At 52.8% G+C, this 16437-nt stretch overlaps 2 protein-coding genes across 5 annotated transcripts; one reads left to right on the top strand and one right to left on the bottom strand.

Annotated features, from left to right (window-relative positions):
• Positions 1–3554: 3554 nt before the first annotated feature.
• On the top strand, positions 3555–9137 carry CDC20 (cell division cycle 20). Its single transcript, XM_046004935.1, has 11 exons — positions 3555–3701; positions 3806–4035; positions 4152–4300; positions 4381–4477; positions 4630–4758; positions 4859–5055; positions 5171–5265; positions 5410–5638; positions 5798–5923; positions 6867–6984; positions 8142–9137. The coding sequence occupies exons 2-11, from the start codon at positions 3855–3857 to the stop codon at positions 8318–8320; spliced, it is 1500 nt and encodes a 499-aa protein (XP_045860891.1). The 5' UTR covers positions 3555–3701; positions 3806–3854; the 3' UTR covers positions 8321–9137.
• ELOVL1 (ELOVL fatty acid elongase 1) lies at positions 8535–13638 on the bottom strand. Of its 4 annotated transcripts, none has more exons than XM_046004949.1 (8): positions 13214–13638; positions 10649–10708; positions 10286–10476; positions 10025–10105; positions 9829–9885; positions 9640–9745; positions 9416–9552; positions 8535–9255 (listed from the first exon to the last, which is right to left on the bottom strand). In XM_046004949.1, the coding sequence occupies exons 2-8, from the start codon at positions 10692–10694 to the stop codon at positions 9034–9036; spliced, it is 840 nt and encodes a 279-aa protein (XP_045860905.1). In that variant the 5' UTR covers positions 10695–10708; positions 13214–13638; the 3' UTR covers positions 8535–9033. The 4 variants fall into 4 exon arrangements, with proteins under 4 accessions (XP_045860905.1, XP_045860923.1, XP_045860932.1 ...); XM_046004967.1 differs by lacking the exon at positions 13214–13638 and adding an exon at positions 12623–13164; XM_046004976.1 differs by lacking the exon at positions 13214–13638 and adding an exon at positions 12366–12584.
• Between the last annotated feature and the right edge of the window lie 2799 nt (positions 13639–16437).

Below are 16437 nucleotides of genomic sequence, written 5' to 3'. Positions count from 1 at the left end.
ATTCATCCCACTCCATACCCCTAAATCTCCAGCTTCACTCTGCAGCAGCTGATCTCTTCTTCATCTAGTCTTTTCCTATGTTAGGATTAAAAGTGTCAAAATAATACCAAGCACATGGTCAATACTCAATGTTTATTGAGCTATTTTTATTATCATCCCAACTGTGCTGGTCTACCATCTAGATGTCACCTATATTTTATTCCTTCCATGCCCTTTGCTTTCCTAGACTCAAGTCCTTTAGGTGGGAGTTCTTCCATCTAACCTGTTCCTTGGCTTCTAATTACACATCTCTAAAGCCTTGTTCTCCTTCCCTCAGTGTAAAAGGAAGTGATCTTTCTTTCCTAGACCGGAAAGCTCCCTGTGTTTTCTATCCCATTTCTTCCTGGGTAAGGTAACCCAGGCACCTTGTTCTATCAGCTGGCTTTTGTTCACCTTCGTTCATTTCCCTTGGCTATTTTTTTTTTTAAAGATTTTGTTTATTTATTTGACAGAGATCACAAGTAGGCAGAGAGGCAGGCAGAGAGAGAGAGAGGAGGAAGCAGGCTCTCTTCTGAGCAGAGAGCCCGATGTGGGGCTCGATCCCAGGACCCTGAGATCATGACCCGAGCCGAAGGCAGCGGCTTAACCCACTGAGCCACCCAGGTGCCCCTCCCTTGGCTATTTTGCCTTCACCTTCAAACATGCATCAGCCTCTTGGTACTGGTTCCCTTAGGTTCCCATGCACTGCCCCTTTCTCAATCCCAAATTTCTCATGCGAGTATCCCACGCTTGGTGCCTCTACACTCTCCCCATCCCCAGCCTTTTTTCCTCAGCCCCTTCCCCCAAGCACACACTTTTCTGATCCAACTCTCTCTCCAAGGTCACTGATGATTTATTTGTCAGTGGCCAAATCTGACCTTTTCTGTCATCAGTCTTCTTGACCATTTTGCACATCTTAGAATTCTTCCCTCTTCAAGGTCCTTGTCAGGATAATCTCCACTGGCTTCTTACATTTCTTTATTTTAAAATGTATGAATTCCCTGAGGTCATCCCATTATTTATAACCCTATCCTTTTTTTCCTCTAGTTACCCTTACTCTAGAAGCTTATTGGCCACGTCCTGCATTTAGGCATGTTTTGCTTGGCTCCTCTCTGCACAGAAACTCACTGATTCCACAATGCCTAGCAGATAAAGTCCAAACTCCTTATCTTAACATTTAAGGCCCTGACCAGCCTTACTCTAAAAAACCTCTTCTATGTTCTCTGAGGTTCAGGGTCCCCCGTTGCCAACCCTAGGTCATCCAGGTAATTGGAAATAAAAAAGTAATAATACTTCAAAATAAAAAATAATAACAATAATAAGTTTGGGCTAAAAGCCCTAGATTTTTCTCTGTCATCATCAGAGTTGATCTAAGGTAGTGAATGAAAACATGATTTTTCCAGTCTCTCTCTGGGACAGCATAGCATATGGTTAGACATGCAGGCGTAAGTCAGAGAGTTTGGCTCTGCTATTTATTTTTGGCTGTATGCCTTTGGGCAAGTTTCTAACCTTTTTCTGACCCAGTTTCTTCTTCTATAAAAAGGGAATGGAATATCTGCCTATGGGACTAAGGATTAAAGTCAATAATGTATGTAAAATGTTTAAACACAGTAGTTAATAGATGGCCAATAAATGGTACCCATTATTATCTTTATTATTGCTGCTTCACCTCTACGCATATTCACATAACTCATTCAAGTCCTTATTAGAGCACTGGATTGAATGGGAATCAGACCTGGTTTCCCACCAACTGTGGTCTCAGGCAAATCCCTTCCCCGGGCCTTGGATTTTTCATCTGTAAAATATGGGTATGGTGCCAGGATGAGAAGGATGCGCCACGTACAGATTAGACTAGTGGATCTACAAAATTCCTGACACCTCCAAAGCCCCATGGAGATAAGCCACAATGTCTCTCCAAAGACAGTCCAGTCTTAGCTCCAGATAGGCAGGTCAGAGTCCTGATCTTTTTTTCTTGACCTTAAGGAATTCATCCCTTTTCGAGCCTCTTTTTCCCTGTTTGTAAAACAACATTTTCCCTCTTTCCAAAAACAAACACACTTGCTACTTCCTTTCTAACAGTGCTTCTACAGGCACTGAGCTAAATAGCTCTGGCCTTCTTCCTGCTCCTAAGCTTCTCAGCTCCTTCCCCACCCTTGCCCTCCTGCTGCCTTCCCCTTCTTTGAACGGCTCAGGTGCATTTGGTCACTCCACTGAGATCTGCACTTCTATATCATCGATAGGATCCACATGCAGTTTTTTTTTAATATTTATTTTTGAAGTATAGTTGACATACAGTGTTACAATAGTTTCAGGTATACAACACCGTGATTTGACAATTCTATGTATTACTCAGTGCTCACCATGATAAATGTGATCACCCTCTGTCATCATACATTATTCAATATTATTGACTATATTCCCTATGCTGTGCTTTTCATCTCTGTGACTTATTTTATTTAATTTTTAAAAAGATTTTATTTGAGAGAGAGCACGAGCACAAGCGGGGGGTGGGGATGGTGGCAGAGACAGAGGGAAAGGGAAAAGTAGACTCCCCACTGAGCAGGGAGCCAGACCTGAGGCTCAATCCCAGGACCCTGAGATCATGACCCGAGCTGAAGGCAGACACTTAACAAACTGAGTCACCCGCCACCCTCTGTGACTGTTTCATAACTAGAAGTTTATACGTCTTAATTCCCTTCACCTATCTTACCCATCATCCCACCTACCTCGTCTCTGGCAATCATCAGTTTGTTCTCTGCATTATCTTTTCTGATTTTTTTTTCACTTGTTTGTGTTTTGTTTTTTGGATTTCACTGTAAGTGAAATTACATGGTATTTTTCTTTCTTTGACAATTTCACTTAGCGTAATACCTTCTAGGTCCATCCATGTTGTTGCAAATGGCAAGCTCTCATTCTTTTTTATGGCTGAGTAATATTCCACTGTATGTGTGTTTATATGTATCTTTTTTTTTTTTTTTTTTTAGTTTTGATTTTAATTCCGTTAGTGAACATACAGTGTTATATTGGCTTCAGGGGTACAAAAAAAGTGATTCAACAATTCTGCAGGTCACAATAAATGCACTCCTGGAGCACACCACATGGTGTTTTTTTTTAATTTATTTATTTGACAGACAGAGATCACAAGTAGGCAGAGAGGCAGGCAGAGAGAATGGAGGAAGCAGGTTCCCTGCTGAGCAGAGAGCCCGATGTGGGGTTCGATCCCAGGACCCTGGTATCAGGACCTGAGCCGAAGGCAGAGGCTTTAACCCACTGAGCCACCCAGGTGCCCCACCGCATGCAGTTTTATGTGTGAAGGGCTGATGAGGGAAAGCTGAGAAATGAATGGAAGAGGCTGGAGAATGCGGTGGCAGCGCAGGTCCCGCCCCCAGGCGCGGCCCCCCCCTTCTCCGCCCCGCCCCTCTGGCCTTCAGACGTCGGTTCCCCCGGGGACCAGCCCTCACCCTCTCACTCTTCAAATCACGCTCCATGGCTGGATTCTCGTGAGATCTGTGACTTGCACCGGAAGACCCGCCTCCTATGCCGTAAAAGGCCAATGGACGAAAGCGACGGTTGCGACGGTTGGGTTTTGAAGGAGCCAATGAGTGCTCGGAGCGGAGAGTTTAAGAAGTGTAGGTCGGCACTGCTGAAGCCGGTCCGGGATTGGAACTTGCTGCGGGCTGAAGGTGAGAGGCGGCCGGGGGGCCTGGGTCGGGTGGGGCTCCGGTCGGAGTGCCCCTGAATGAGTGACCAGCCGTCCCAGATCGAGCACGGTCACCTTTTCCTCCAGGACTCGGCGGGCACCCATTCCAAGGACCCCTCCCCTTGCGGACGCTCGCATGGCGCAGTTCGTGTTCGAGAGCGACCTGCACTCGCTGCTGCAGCTGGACGCACCTATCCCCAATGCACCCCCCGCGCGCTGGCAGCGCAAAGCTAAGGAAGCCGCGGGGCCGGCCCCCTCACCCATGCGGGCGGCCAACCGATCCCACAGCGCCGGCAGGACCCCAGGCCGAACTCCTGGTCAGTGGGGTGCGGCGGGACATCAGGGAAGGAGAGGGGACGGCTGAGAAGCGGCCTTCCTGCCTCCTCCCCCAGGAGCCTGGTCAGACTCTCTGGCTTCCCTCCTTCTACCCCAGGCAAATCCAGCTCCAAGGCTCAGACCACTCCCAGCAAACCTGGTGGTGACCGCTACATTCCCCATCGCAGTGCTTCCCAGATGGAGGTGGCCAGTTTCCTCCTGAGCAAGGAAAACCAGCCTGAAGACAGCCAGACGCCCACCAAGAAGGTATGTGTCCCAGAGGGGCTACAGGCACAAGACCCGCCTGTGTAACCTGGATCATGCCTCACCCTCACCCTTTGTGCCAGGAACATCAGAAAGCCTGGGCTCTGAACCTGAACGGTTTTGATGTGGAGGAAGCCAAGATCCTTCGGCTCAGTGGAAAACCACAAAATGCCCCAGAGGGTAAGACCCCAAGTTCTAGAATTGAGGGGTGATGCCTGTCTGCCATTCCCACCTAAGACTGAGGAGAGGGGAGGTGCTTGTCTGGCCTTCCAGGCTAGGGGCACGGGGAGGAGTCAGTTGTCCCACTGTGTGGACCCACTCGGTTGCCACAGGTTACCAGAACAGGCTGAAAGTGCTTTATAGCCAGAAGGCCACGCCTGGCTCCAGCCGGAAGACCTGCCGTTACATTCCTTCCCTGCCAGACCGAATCCTGGACGCCCCTGAAATCCGGAATGACTACTGTAAGTGCAGCCTTCTCTTTGCCCATCGGATGGAGGAAGAGGGCCTGGGGACCAGGCAAACAAGGAAGTTCATGCTCTTCCCTTTCCCTGCTCTGGCAAGACCTGAACCTTGTGGACTGGAGCTCTGGAAATGTACTGGCTGTGGCATTGGACAACAGCGTGTACTTGTGGAGTGCTAGCTCCGGGGACATCTTGCAGCTGCTGCAAATGGAGCAACCTGGGGACTATATATCTTCTGTGGCCTGGATCAAAGAGGGCAACTACCTGGCAGTGGGCACCAGCAGTGCCGAGGTGCAGGTGAGCCTTGTCCTCTGTGCTGCAGTTCTGCAGTGCCCAGACCCAGGGGGCTTGTCGGGCAGGAAGGGTGTTCGTGGCAGGTCACGATCTGGTTCTAGCAGCCTTGTCTCTCTAGCTATGGGATGTGCAGCAGCAGAAGCGGCTTCGAAACATGACTAGTCATTCCGCCCGGGTGAGCTCCCTGTGTTGGAACAGCTACATCTTATCCAGGTTTGTGGCTGTCGCTAGTCTGTTGCAAATCCGTCCGTGATTTTTGCCAGCTCTCCCCAGAGGTACACCTCTGAACTGAAGCAACTCGGTGCTGCTGGCAGTGTCTGGCATTACCACTGAACCTCATTCCCCTCCCCTCTGCAGTGGCTCGCGTTCTGGCCAGATCCACCACCATGATGTTCGGGTGGCAGAACACCATGTGGCCACCCTGAGCGGCCATAGCCAGGAGGTGTGTGGGCTGCGCTGGGCCCCAGATGGACGACATTTGGCCAGCGGCGGCAACGATAACTTGGTCAATGTGTGGCCTAGTGCTCCTGGAGAGGGTGGCTGGGTTCCCCTGCAGACATTCACCCAGCATCAGGGGGCTGTCAAGGTGAGAGTGGGGCTTGGGTGGGGGCTCTGCAGACCCTCCCCCAGAACCTGGGGACCGTTAAGGGGAGATGGGATGATACGACTGGACGGGATTACCCTGTGACCCCTGTAGCTCCTTGTCTAGTTCTGTGGCAGCTGACCCCATCTTTATCCTATCTAGGCTGTAGCTTGGTGTCCCTGGCAGTCCAATGTCCTGGCGACTGGAGGGGGCACCAGTGACCGACACATTCGCATCTGGAATGTCTGCTCTGGGGCCTGTCTGAGTGCTGTGGATGCTCAATCCCAGGTAGTCTTTTACCTGTTACGTTCCAACCTCTCCCTATCAGAAATATTCTTACTCTGTCTTGGTTAACTGTCCCCTTGGGCAACTGTCCCCTTCAGTGGCTTTACCAACTCTATATGCTGATGATTTCCAAAACTCTAACTCAGCTCTCATTCAAGAGGTCCAAACCATACTAATGTCCACTACTTAACCTCAACCTCCTGTTCTGTAGGTGGCAACACCCTAGTATGTCCTCAATTTGTCACTTCTTGTCTCCCTGAAATGTATTCCTCCTCCTTTTACATTGTTTGAGAGTGATAGAACTTATTCAGAAATCTGCACAACTTCCTAAAATCTTTAGGATTTTCCTCTTCACCCAGTCCCCAAAACACATCATTTTTCCTTCAGTATTATTCACGTGTCCCCCCTCTCCTCATGGTCACTCTTCTTCGAGTGGAAGCCCATTTTACTGGTCTCTCAGCATTCTTTACTTATCCCCTCCAGTCTGTCCTCTGCACTGGGTCTGGGAGGTCTGTTCCTGTCCTAAAACCCTGCAGTAGCTCCCTATTACCTACATCCCTTAATCCACATTAGGTAGAATGACATTGGAGGCCCTTGCTGGTGAGTCTCCTTGCATCTGTTCCAGCTCTCTGTCCTTCCACCTTCGTCTCCCCTGTGCAGCCTTCATTCTATTCTAAACTTGGGCTCTGGAGCCAGAGTTCAAATTCTGGTGCTGTCACCTACTAAACTTGCATGTGGTCTTAGGCAACTTGCTGAACTTTCTTCTGCTTGATTCCTTATCTGTTAAAATGGATAATAATTCTAACTCTCAAAGTTTTTATAAGAACTGTGGTGATTCAAGTCTGAGTCTGGCACCTGGCAGGGTGCCTAACACTCAAATGGACTTAGTTCTCATTTGAGTAGTGCTGTCTCTATGTTGTGCCCACACCCCAACTCCTGTCCACAGGTGTGCTCCATCCTCTGGTCTCCCCACTACAAGGAGCTCATCTCAGGCCATGGCTTTGCCCAGAACCAGTTGGTTATTTGGAAGTACCCGACTATGGCCAAGGTTGCTGAGCTTAAAGGTAGGTGCTTACCAGGTATTTACCCCAAAGATACAAAGGTAGTGATCTGAAGGGGTACCCGCACCTCAGTGTTCATAGCAGCAATGTCCACAATAGCCAAATTATGGAAAGTGCCCAGATGTCCATCAACAGACGAATGGATAAAGAAGATGTGGTATATATATACAATGGAATACTATGCAGCCATCAAAAAATGAAACCTTGCCATTTGCAGTGATGTGGATGGAACTAGAGGTATCATGCTAAGCGAAATAAGGCAATCAGAGAAAGATAATTATATGATCTCATGTGGAATTTAAGAAAACAAGATCATAGTGGAAGAGAGGAAAAATAAAACAAGACAAAATCAGAGAGGGAGACAAACCATGAGAGACTCTTAATCAATAGGAAACAAACTGAGGGTTGCTGGAAGGGAGGGAGGTGGGGGGATGGGGCAACTAGGTGACAGGTGTTAAGGAGAGCATGTGAATGAGCACTAGGTGTTATACACATCTGATGAATCTACCTCTGAACCTGGGGGGGTGAGAAAAGGAAAACCCATGAGGGGAACAGGTTTGGAGTGAACAGTGGTGAGTTTCCTTTTGAACATGTTAAATTCGAGTTGCCTCTGAGATAATAAGTTGGGGTGTCAATCAAGCAGTCTTATATGACTGATGAGTCACTGACCTCTACCTCTAAAATAATTATAATTATATATTAATTAATTGAATTTAAATTTTAAAAAATGGTTCAACATAAAAAAAAATAAAGGTAGGTGCAGCAAAGCCAGACACAGAAGGCCACATACTGTATATGACTGTTTACATGAAGTGTCCAAAAGAGGCAAATGCAAAGAAATAAAACAGATTGATGCTTGCCAGGGGCTGGGGGAAGAAGGTGATGACGAAAGGAGAGACCTTCTTTATGGGGTGATGAAAATGCTCTGGAATTATTGTTGTTCACAACAACATTTGTCGTTCGCAACAATTCACAACTTTGTGAATATACTAAAAACCAACGAACTGTATACTTTAAAAGGATGCATTCTATGGTGTGTGAGTTATTTTCTTGCGGGTATTAAATAAAAAAGGTAGGTGGTTCTCAACACTGGAGGCTGGGGCCTGTGTCTGCATTCATATGCTCAGCTCTCACCAGACATCTCCCTCTTCATGCCTCAGGTCACACGGCCCGGGTCCTGAGTCTGACCATGAGCCCAGATGGGGCCACCGTGGCCTCGGCAGCAGCAGATGAGACCCTGAGGCTATGGCGCTGCTTTGAGCTGGACCCTGCACGGCGGCGGGAGCGGGAGAAGGCCAGCGCAGCCAAGAGCAGCCTCATCCATCAGGGCATCCGTTGAGGACCAGCTCATCAACTCAGTTGTTTTGGGTTTTTTTTTTTTTTATTTTTCTAATAAAGTCACGTCTCCCTCTCCTCTTTGCATCACCTCTGTCCCAGCAGCCTTGCCAGAGGCTCCTCTCTACCATGGTCCTCTGAGAGCCAGAACCATCCCTCCTGTTGGCAGACAGGGCTGGCACACCTCTTCCATTCCCACATGTACACACACAGCCTCGGTGGTTTCCTCTGTCACTTTTAATGAAGACCTAAGCAAGTGAGCCCAAGCCCCCCAGCCACCCTGACCTTTGGCCAAGAAGCTTCTGCTTCAGTGTGGGGGAGAGAAGGAGGGATCATGGGTGTACAGTGACAGATTATTGCTGACCTCTTCAGTGTGAGGAAAAAGGCCACAAGACCCTGGTGGGGGCCAGTCCTGAGTGCTCCTCTCCCAAGTTTAAGGCAGGGAGGGGGAAATGTGTCCAGCCCTTTTGGCCCCCCAGCTCTGGAGTGGCGGAGGGCAATGAGGCCATGTCCTTGGTGCCGGCCGGGAGAAGTGGGTGAGGAACGGAAGCCATGGTCCCTGTGTACCAGCTGTGGGGAGGGGAGGGCCTGTCCCCTGCTCAGTCCTGACCACGTAAGCCCTGGTCACAGGTCACCAGTGTAGGTGGGGAGAAGTCAGATGCTGCCCAAGGCGCAGTCCTGAGGCACTTAGGTGGGCACCTAGCTAGGCCACACTTCTCAGTTAGCCTTGACTTTGGTGGTACCTGGAGCTCCATTCTGCTGAAGCACACGGGGCAGCCGCTTGCCTTTGGTGTAGGAGTGATACCAGAAATTGGAGAAAAGCACGAAGAAGATGGTGCCGTACATCCAGATGAGGTGGATGATGACGGGGTACTGGTAGTTGCAGCTGGGCATGAAGTAGTACTGGGAGATGTGCAGTGAGACCAGGACGAACTGGATCTGGAACGGAGACAGGCAAGGGTGAGAGGGAAGAGCGAGAGGTGGTGGAGACCCGAGTGGATGTTGAATGCAGAGGCATGCGGTCAGAGGTGAGGCCAGCTGGATAAAGGGAGGATCCAGACCAGGGAGGTGGGGTATGGCTACGGGCCAGGCCCCTCACCAGCTGGATGGCTGTCATATGCTTTTTCCACCACAGGTAGGGCTGAGCCACAGGGCCGAGGGCAGACAACCCGTAGTACAGGTACATGATGACATGCACAGAGGAGTTGATCATGGCGTGGAAAGAGCCCATTCCTCCTGTGGGGGCAATGAACAGGGTCAGGAGAGTTGAGCTGCTGGTCCTTAGTGCCTATCCCTCTTCCCCCAGTGGCCTTCACCACTCACCCGGGGCAATTTTTACCCCCCACCACCAGCTCCAGGGAAGCACTGAGTGGTGGAAGACATGCAGGAAGGTCACCTGTCCATCTTTTTTCCGGAGAATGAAGATCACCTGAGAAGAGTGGGGAAATGGGTTTCCGAGCCAGGGCCTCTCCTTTCTCCCCCCAGGGCCCCCTATCTCCTATAACCACTCACGGTGTCTATCAGCTCGATGAACTTGGAGAAGAGGAAGAGCCAGGCCACTCGAACCATCTGCAAAAAGTCAGGCAGACTTAGGACACCCATGCTATTCCAGAAACTTTCTTGAACTGACCCATGAGGCCAGGGCACGGCCAAACTGCTATCCCCAGGGTGCTTCTATCCTAGCTCCCCACCCTGGGCCCCCACTCACCCTTAGTGCCTCCGGGCTGTTGGAATAGTCCACAGGATCGCACCGCCAGGTATAGGTACTCAACCAGCCAGACATCAAGAACTAGGGAGGGGAGTGGATTAGGCCACCAGAGATCCATCCACCCAGCCCAACCCCTCCTGCTATCTAGCTGAAGAAACGGGTCTGAGCCTCTCTGGAAAGGCTCAGGTCATGTCTGACCCCCAAGGCCTGACCCTTATCCTGCTGGCAGGAATTAAAACCTAGGCACCCCCAGAGGCCTACCTCATAGACAATGTAGAGGGAGAGAGCCACCAGTGAGAAGTTGTAGACAATCATGAAGCCCCGGAGCTGGAAGGGCTTCCGATTGGCCATGATGCGAGGCCCAAGTGAAAGAACAAAGTACACGTAGGTCAGGAGGATAGAGGTCATTAGCAGGGGGGACCCCATCAGAGGGTAGCCCTGGATCCGAGGATCTGTGGATAAGGGTCAAGGAGTCAGAAAGAGTCACAGGGGTCCAAAGGGTCCCCATCAGGTGTACAGGCATGGGGTCAGGTCACAGAGAGTCAAGGGGTTCGTAGGGACTCTCCAGTAGGAGACAGCCCTAGGTTCAGGGATTCTGGAGCAGGAGGGAGGACAGCATCTTACCTGAATACTTCATGACCTCCTGGTACAAGTTCACAACCGCCTCCATCCTGGCTAAGGATTCTGGGGAGGTATAGGGGGTGCGTGTCAGGGCTGGCTGTGCCCGCATCCCACCCCTGACCCACAGACAGCACACAGACCAGGTGGGACAGCTCCAGACACCTCTTTGCAGAAAGGACAGAAGAGTGAGAGGAAGGAGCTGCGGGGGACTGGGGATAGGAGGCACACAGCTTTCAAACCGCTTCCCGCACATCCTGCCTGCCTGCTGGGAAGGGCTGTTCCGCCCTCCTCTCCGCACCTCACTCGCCTGTACCTCACTCGCCTCCCTCACTCCCTGCTCCACCGCCGAGATTCTTACCACCAGACCTCACCTTCCCTCTTCCTCCACAGGAGGACTCTCCATTTCTGGTCTCTTTCCGGAGAATCTTACCTCTCCGCGCCAGAATGACCGCCTCTCCCTTCCCTGCCAGTCTCCCACCTCTCCAGCCCAAGAGGGTCCTTTTTCCTCCCCACAAGAGATCCTCCCGTTCAACTGCTCCTCAGGATGCTCCTCTCCCAAGACGATTCCGCCCACCCCTGCCCCTTCCTCCTCTCCCCTGCCCTCCCCGGCTCTCACCCCAGCGACTCTCTCCGCTCCCTGCTCCCCTCTTCACTGGCACTCCCCTCCAGCCCTTCCTCTCCGGAGCCCGGCTCTTTGAGACTCCTGCCCCGGCGGCTCCACCTGTCTAACTAGCTCTGGGAGCGCCCCGCCCTCCACCCGCCCCCGCTGCACTGCGCATGGGGTGGAGGGTGGGTCCAGGCCACAGGTCAGGGCCTGGAGGAGCAGGACCCACCAGGATTGAGAAAGTCAAGAGTAAAGCATGGGACTCACCACCCACCCACCCACCCTGGATGGCCAGATGAGCCAAGGCTCTAGCTTAGTTCTGAATTCCAGAAACCTCACAGGGCTCCAGCCAAGCCCTAGCCTTGGCCCCAAGAGGACTGCTGAAAACCTACACCCAGCATCCTCTCCTAAACTAGCCATAAATTCTCAGTCTGTCCTGCTTCAGAATGGGTACGAGCACCCTTCTCTCCCTGGGAGGGGCAGGGAGACCAGTGGCATGTGAGGAGGTGGGGGGGTGGGGGAGGTCTCAGGAATCTTCCCCTCCCTTAGGGAGGGTCCTAATGAGCTAGGCCCTCTCCCCCTCAGAACCTGAAGGAATGTCGGGGGAGGGCACCCTGGGACACAAAAGCCTCGGGCCAGACCCAGGACCCTGGGATGCCAAGGCTGCCCCAGAGGGGCAAGGCATTCCCCAGCCAGCAAAGGAAGCAGAAGCCCGCCAGCTTCCCTCTTTCCAGAGAACAAGCCGTGCACAGGCACTAAGCGAAGAATAGCCACCTTCTGACACCTCCAGCGAGGCCATCCACGTGCCCCTCACACACTGAACTGGGCACACATCCCACAGGAGCTCCCGCAGCCTCCATGGGGACCCCCAACTGCCCCACCATGGTCAGGTCCCAAGTCCTCCCTCTCGCGCAGCTCTCCCCAGCACCAACGACAGGCTGACCCAGGGCTGACACACCTATGTACATGCAGGGCCCACACACCTCCTACTGGCATTAGCCACCCCCCTCTGACACACCACCCAAACAGCCTCCACGGACTTTGACATGCAGAGCTTCTGATACTCAGACCCACTCCTAACTCCATTCATACTCGCAACACACCCAAAACACTCACCCGGCCACCTTCTCTGGTCCTGGTAGTATTACCATGTGCAAATGCTCACGCTCGCACCCCCGGGGCCCACACGCAGCTTTACTCACAGGTACGTTGAGTCACAGATAAATGTGGTCACAGACATAAACTCAGACACCCCACTTAGAGATGAATGAACATAAAATCCCCCTCACCACACTCAGACACACCTGCCTTCGATCATGCACACAGATCACTTTCACAGACCACAATGACCATTCATTCATTCACAGGCAGACCTTGCTGGCTGCCTCTTATGTGGCGCGGCCCACCTGGCGGAGGCCTGTGCTCACACACACAGTTCCTCCCTGACCCAGGGGAGCCTGCCAGCTGGTTATCTCTCCCGCTCTCTCTCCACCACCACCTCCAGTTCACCCCCTCACAAACACTCCTGCGCCCTGGAGGTCAGGAGTGGCTCCAGGCTGTGGAAAGGACCTCTCCCCTGGCTTGAGGAGCGTTGGGTGTGTCCCTGGTAGGGGAACTCAGGCGGGTGCTTCCTTCCTTTAAGATGGATGGAAGGGAAAGGGAGACAGGCAAAGGAGGGGGAGGGGAAGGGAGGAGAGAAGAACTGGGAGCCAAGGACAGGGAGGGGAAGAGGCGGAGAGGGACTAGAGCAGGAGGTGGTGGAAGATGGCCTAGGTTTAAACAAATGGGGTCCGGGATCGGAGGGAGGCTACCCGCCAGGCCCGGCCCCAGAGAGCTAGGACCTCCCACCCACGGTCCCCGGGAACAGCCTCGCCCACAGGCTGGGCAGGGCAGGGCAGGGCAGGGCTAAGCGGGCAGGGTGCCCGGGCACGTGGACAGCCCGCCCGTGGAAGGTCCAAACTCACCAGTGGGGGGCCAGGCGGGCAGCAGTGAAGGGCTCGGAGGGAGCAGGGCCAGAGAGAAGTCCCCAGGGCCAGCCTGCCTGCCACTTCCTCATCTGCTGGGCCGACTTTCTGTCACCAGAGGGGGACGGGGCGGGCCGGGCGGGGGGCGCCTGCTGATTGGCCCCGACTCGGCTCGGCCCGAGGGGCGGGCGCAGGGGCGGGCCGCCAGATTCCGGGGCAGGAAGCAAGCCCAGCCCGGGCTCCCCACCCCTTCCCTTGGCATCGCGCTGCCCGCCTCCAGTGGGTCTCCCTGGGCCGACCCTGGCCCACCAGAGGTGCACCTGGCTGCTTCCTGACACTCAGTCTCATTCTGGGACCTCCAGTGACGGTCCACCAACGCGACCGACACATCTTCAGCTTGTGGCAGGCCCACCCAGCTTGGGACCCCGCGGAAAGTTCCAGCCCTTTCCTACCGGGCTTTCTCCCCTGGGGTTGGTGGGAGGGTTGGGCGGGAGGTAGCACGTGTGTGCGAGGGGTTGACCTGGGGTGGCAGGGAGGTCTCAGCCGGAGGGAGCAGCTGGGCAAGGAAGCCTTCTCCACCGGCCCATAAACTTGGCTGAGCCCTAGCATTAGGAACTAAGAGGACTTCGCAGTGGGAGAATACAAGTGGCCCGAGGCAGGAACAGTGAATCATTGGCTAAACTGGCCTTGAAGGTACTGAAAGGAAATAAAGGAAAGGGAGGCCAACTGTGGCTGAATGTAGTAGGGCTTGAAGGCCAACTTGGCCGGTTTGGTTTTATTCTGAAAGCAGAGAAGAAACAGTGAAGATTCGCAAGGAGCCTGCGATCAGGCTTGTATGATCAAATACCGATTGCGTGCCTACCATGGGCAAGACTGTGGTAAGTGCTAGGCACACACAGGTGAAGGAGGCAGGTGCTGCTCTCGAAGCACGGGGCTTAGGGCTGGCTGACTCACGTCACTCTGGCGGCTGGGGCCATGGGCTGATTGAGGCAGACCAGGTGAGAGCTAACAGGCTGACCTAAGCTTTGGAAACTGATGGAATGGGCGTGGCAGACACTGGAGACGTCCCGAGACAGGGGGATCGACTCCACTGAGCGGTCCATCTGGCTTCTTGCACTCCCCTCCCAGCTCCACACACACACACCCACTCCACTCAACAGGGGTAAGGACTACGTTGGAACAGAATGAACTCTGCAGCTCCAGCGGCTCCCGATTGGTTCTTGGCATCAAGTGGCCGGATGCCTTCTTGTCGGATCGGTGTAAATGTGGACAGAAGGAGAATTCAGAAGAGAGGGTGGTCTGGGAGAAACAATACGCTGGTAAATGGTGGGATGTAGCCATGTAGTTCAGTCTTCAAGGTAAGAGGTCAGAGCCACACTAGAGCTATGATCCAGCCCGAGAGCAGCTACCCTTGAAAGGAAATGGCGGGAGAATTCAAAAGGCTCAAATTTCTTCGAGTTAGAATACTAAGGCCTCCCTGAGCTGGCCCCTGGCCTCCCATCCTACCTGTGTTACTCTCCTGTGCTACGCTTTACCTGTTCCCCCAGGATGTCCACATCTTGCACACACTCCCACCCTTCCAAGCCTTGGTCCCTTGGCTCCATACAGGGTCCACACAGCTCCCCACCCCAGCTCCAGTGATCCTATAGGAATGCAATTATCTGCAGCCTCCCCCACTCTAAGTTCCTCTCAGCGAGTGGCATTTGTTAGTTGTCTCCATATCTCTTACCTGGCCCGCTGGCTGGCTCATCTGATCCTTCGTGATGTTTGTGGAGTGAATATGAGAATAAATGAGACTGTGAGAAAGGCCAGAGAGGTCATGGGACCCAGAGTCAGGCGGGGAGGACGCTGAGAATTCAGGCTTTCTGCTTCCCTGGGGGTGGCAGTCTCCCTTGAGTCAGTAAATATTTGTTGAAAGCCTAATGTGTCCCAGGTATAATCTGGTGGCTTTGGGGTCAGCCCTGACTCCATAGGCCTGAGTTTAAATCTTCCAGCGCGTACCTGCGTGTCCTTCTGCAAGTTGCCAAACCTCAAGACGGGAACAGCAGAGCCTCCCTCATCGTCGGGAAGAGTGAAGGAGCTGGCCCCCGTGCGATGCTCAACATTTCAGACAGGACGGGAACCAACCAATATGTCAAGAACATACCACTGCCGACAACCAGTAGGTCAGTCTTGCGTGTGGACTCGTGAGCATTGGTTTGGCAGATACTTCCTAAGCGCCTGCTGTGTGCACACACTGCTCTTGGAGCTCTACTGAGCAGTTCTGGATTCAGTATCCGGCTAGAGACAAATGAGAGACGAACCAAGCAGACGACCAGAGAGGATGTACAGTGCCAGAGGTCAAGTGTAGTAGAGGCAGGGAACTTCAGCTACCCATTTATTGGGCCCCAGTGGTCAGCGAGCACAGCAAGCCCCCAGCCCACATTGACCACATGAATGAAGAGGCACCAAGACTCACTTCGCTCAGTTCCTGTCCCAGTCCTGGGAGAACTCATCTCTGATAGAGATAATCTGGCCCCAAGTCCTACCAAATGGCATCTCTATAGCCCTGGGTTTTCCTGCAAAGCACTCACTATCAAGAGGAGGAGACAGATATGGAGGAGACCAATCGTAGTTAGCATGTGGCGAGTGTTCCCACAGAGATAAACACAGAGGCTTATGGAAGCACAGAGGAGGGGCACCCTGCCCCAGGGTGGGGGTGAATTCTTGAAGGCTTCACAGGACACCACGCTGAACGTTGAAGGGCACTTTCTAGAAAGCAGCAAAATGTACTCCAGGCAGAGGGAAGGATGTGTGTGAAGGCACAGAAGCAAGAGATGTGGCAGGCTGGGGGAGCTCTAGGGAGTTCGGTGTGGCTCCAGTTCAGAGGGCAGAGAGGTCGGGTAGGAAACACAGGCAGGAACCAGTTTCTACAGAGCCCTGAATGCCACGGTGAGAAGTGTGCATTTTGTTCTGTTTATGGTTTTCAGCTCTGGCTGCGCACGATCACCTAGGGAGCTTTTAAAATATCAGTGTCTGGCTCTCGCCTTCAGATTGATTCTAATGGCTGTTTTTAACGGGAAGAGGCCCAATCATGTTTATGTGCAGTGTGGAAGGAGACCATGGGAGCCAGCATGCACTTGGAGAGATTAGCCTTTGGCTAAGGAGAGCACCTCCCAGACTGACATGTATGGAAAAGAAGAGTCAGTTTGTCAGGGGACTGGGGGAGAAGGAGGTAGTTTGGG

This window comes from Meles meles, chromosome 1 (genome assembly GCF_922984935.1).
Source record: "Meles meles chromosome 1, mMelMel3.1 paternal haplotype, whole genome shotgun sequence".
NCBI lineage: Eukaryota > Metazoa > Chordata > Mammalia > Carnivora > Mustelidae > Meles > Meles meles.
This window is presented reverse-complemented; position numbering and strand designations above follow the sequence as displayed.

Bases quoted from the DNA above. Each gene is read 5' to 3' on its own strand.
- CDC20 (XM_046004935.1), top strand. From the start codon at position 3,855: ATGGCGCAGTTCGTGTTCGAGAGCGACCTGCACTCGCTGCTGCAGCTG. The intron at 5,056-5,170 runs GTGAGCCTTGTC...TTGTCTCTCTAG, and splicing joins CCAGCAGTGCCGAGGTGCAG to CTATGGGATGTGCAGCAGCA. The intron at 5,924-6,866 runs GTAGTCTTTTAC...TCCTGTCCACAG, and splicing joins CTGTGGATGCTCAATCCCAG to GTGTGCTCCATCCTCTGGTC.
- ELOVL1 (XM_046004949.1), bottom strand. From the start codon at position 10,694: ATGGAGGCGGTTGTGAACTTGTACCAGGAGGTCATGAAGTATTCAG. The intron at 10,477-10,648 runs GTAAGATGCTGT...CCTTATCCACAG, and splicing joins GGAGGTCATGAAGTATTCAG to ATCCTCGGATCCAGGGCTAC. The intron at 9,886-10,024 runs GTGAGTGGGGGC...GACTTTTTGCAG, and splicing joins ACAGCCCGGAGGCACTAAGG to ATGGTTCGAGTGGCCTGGCT.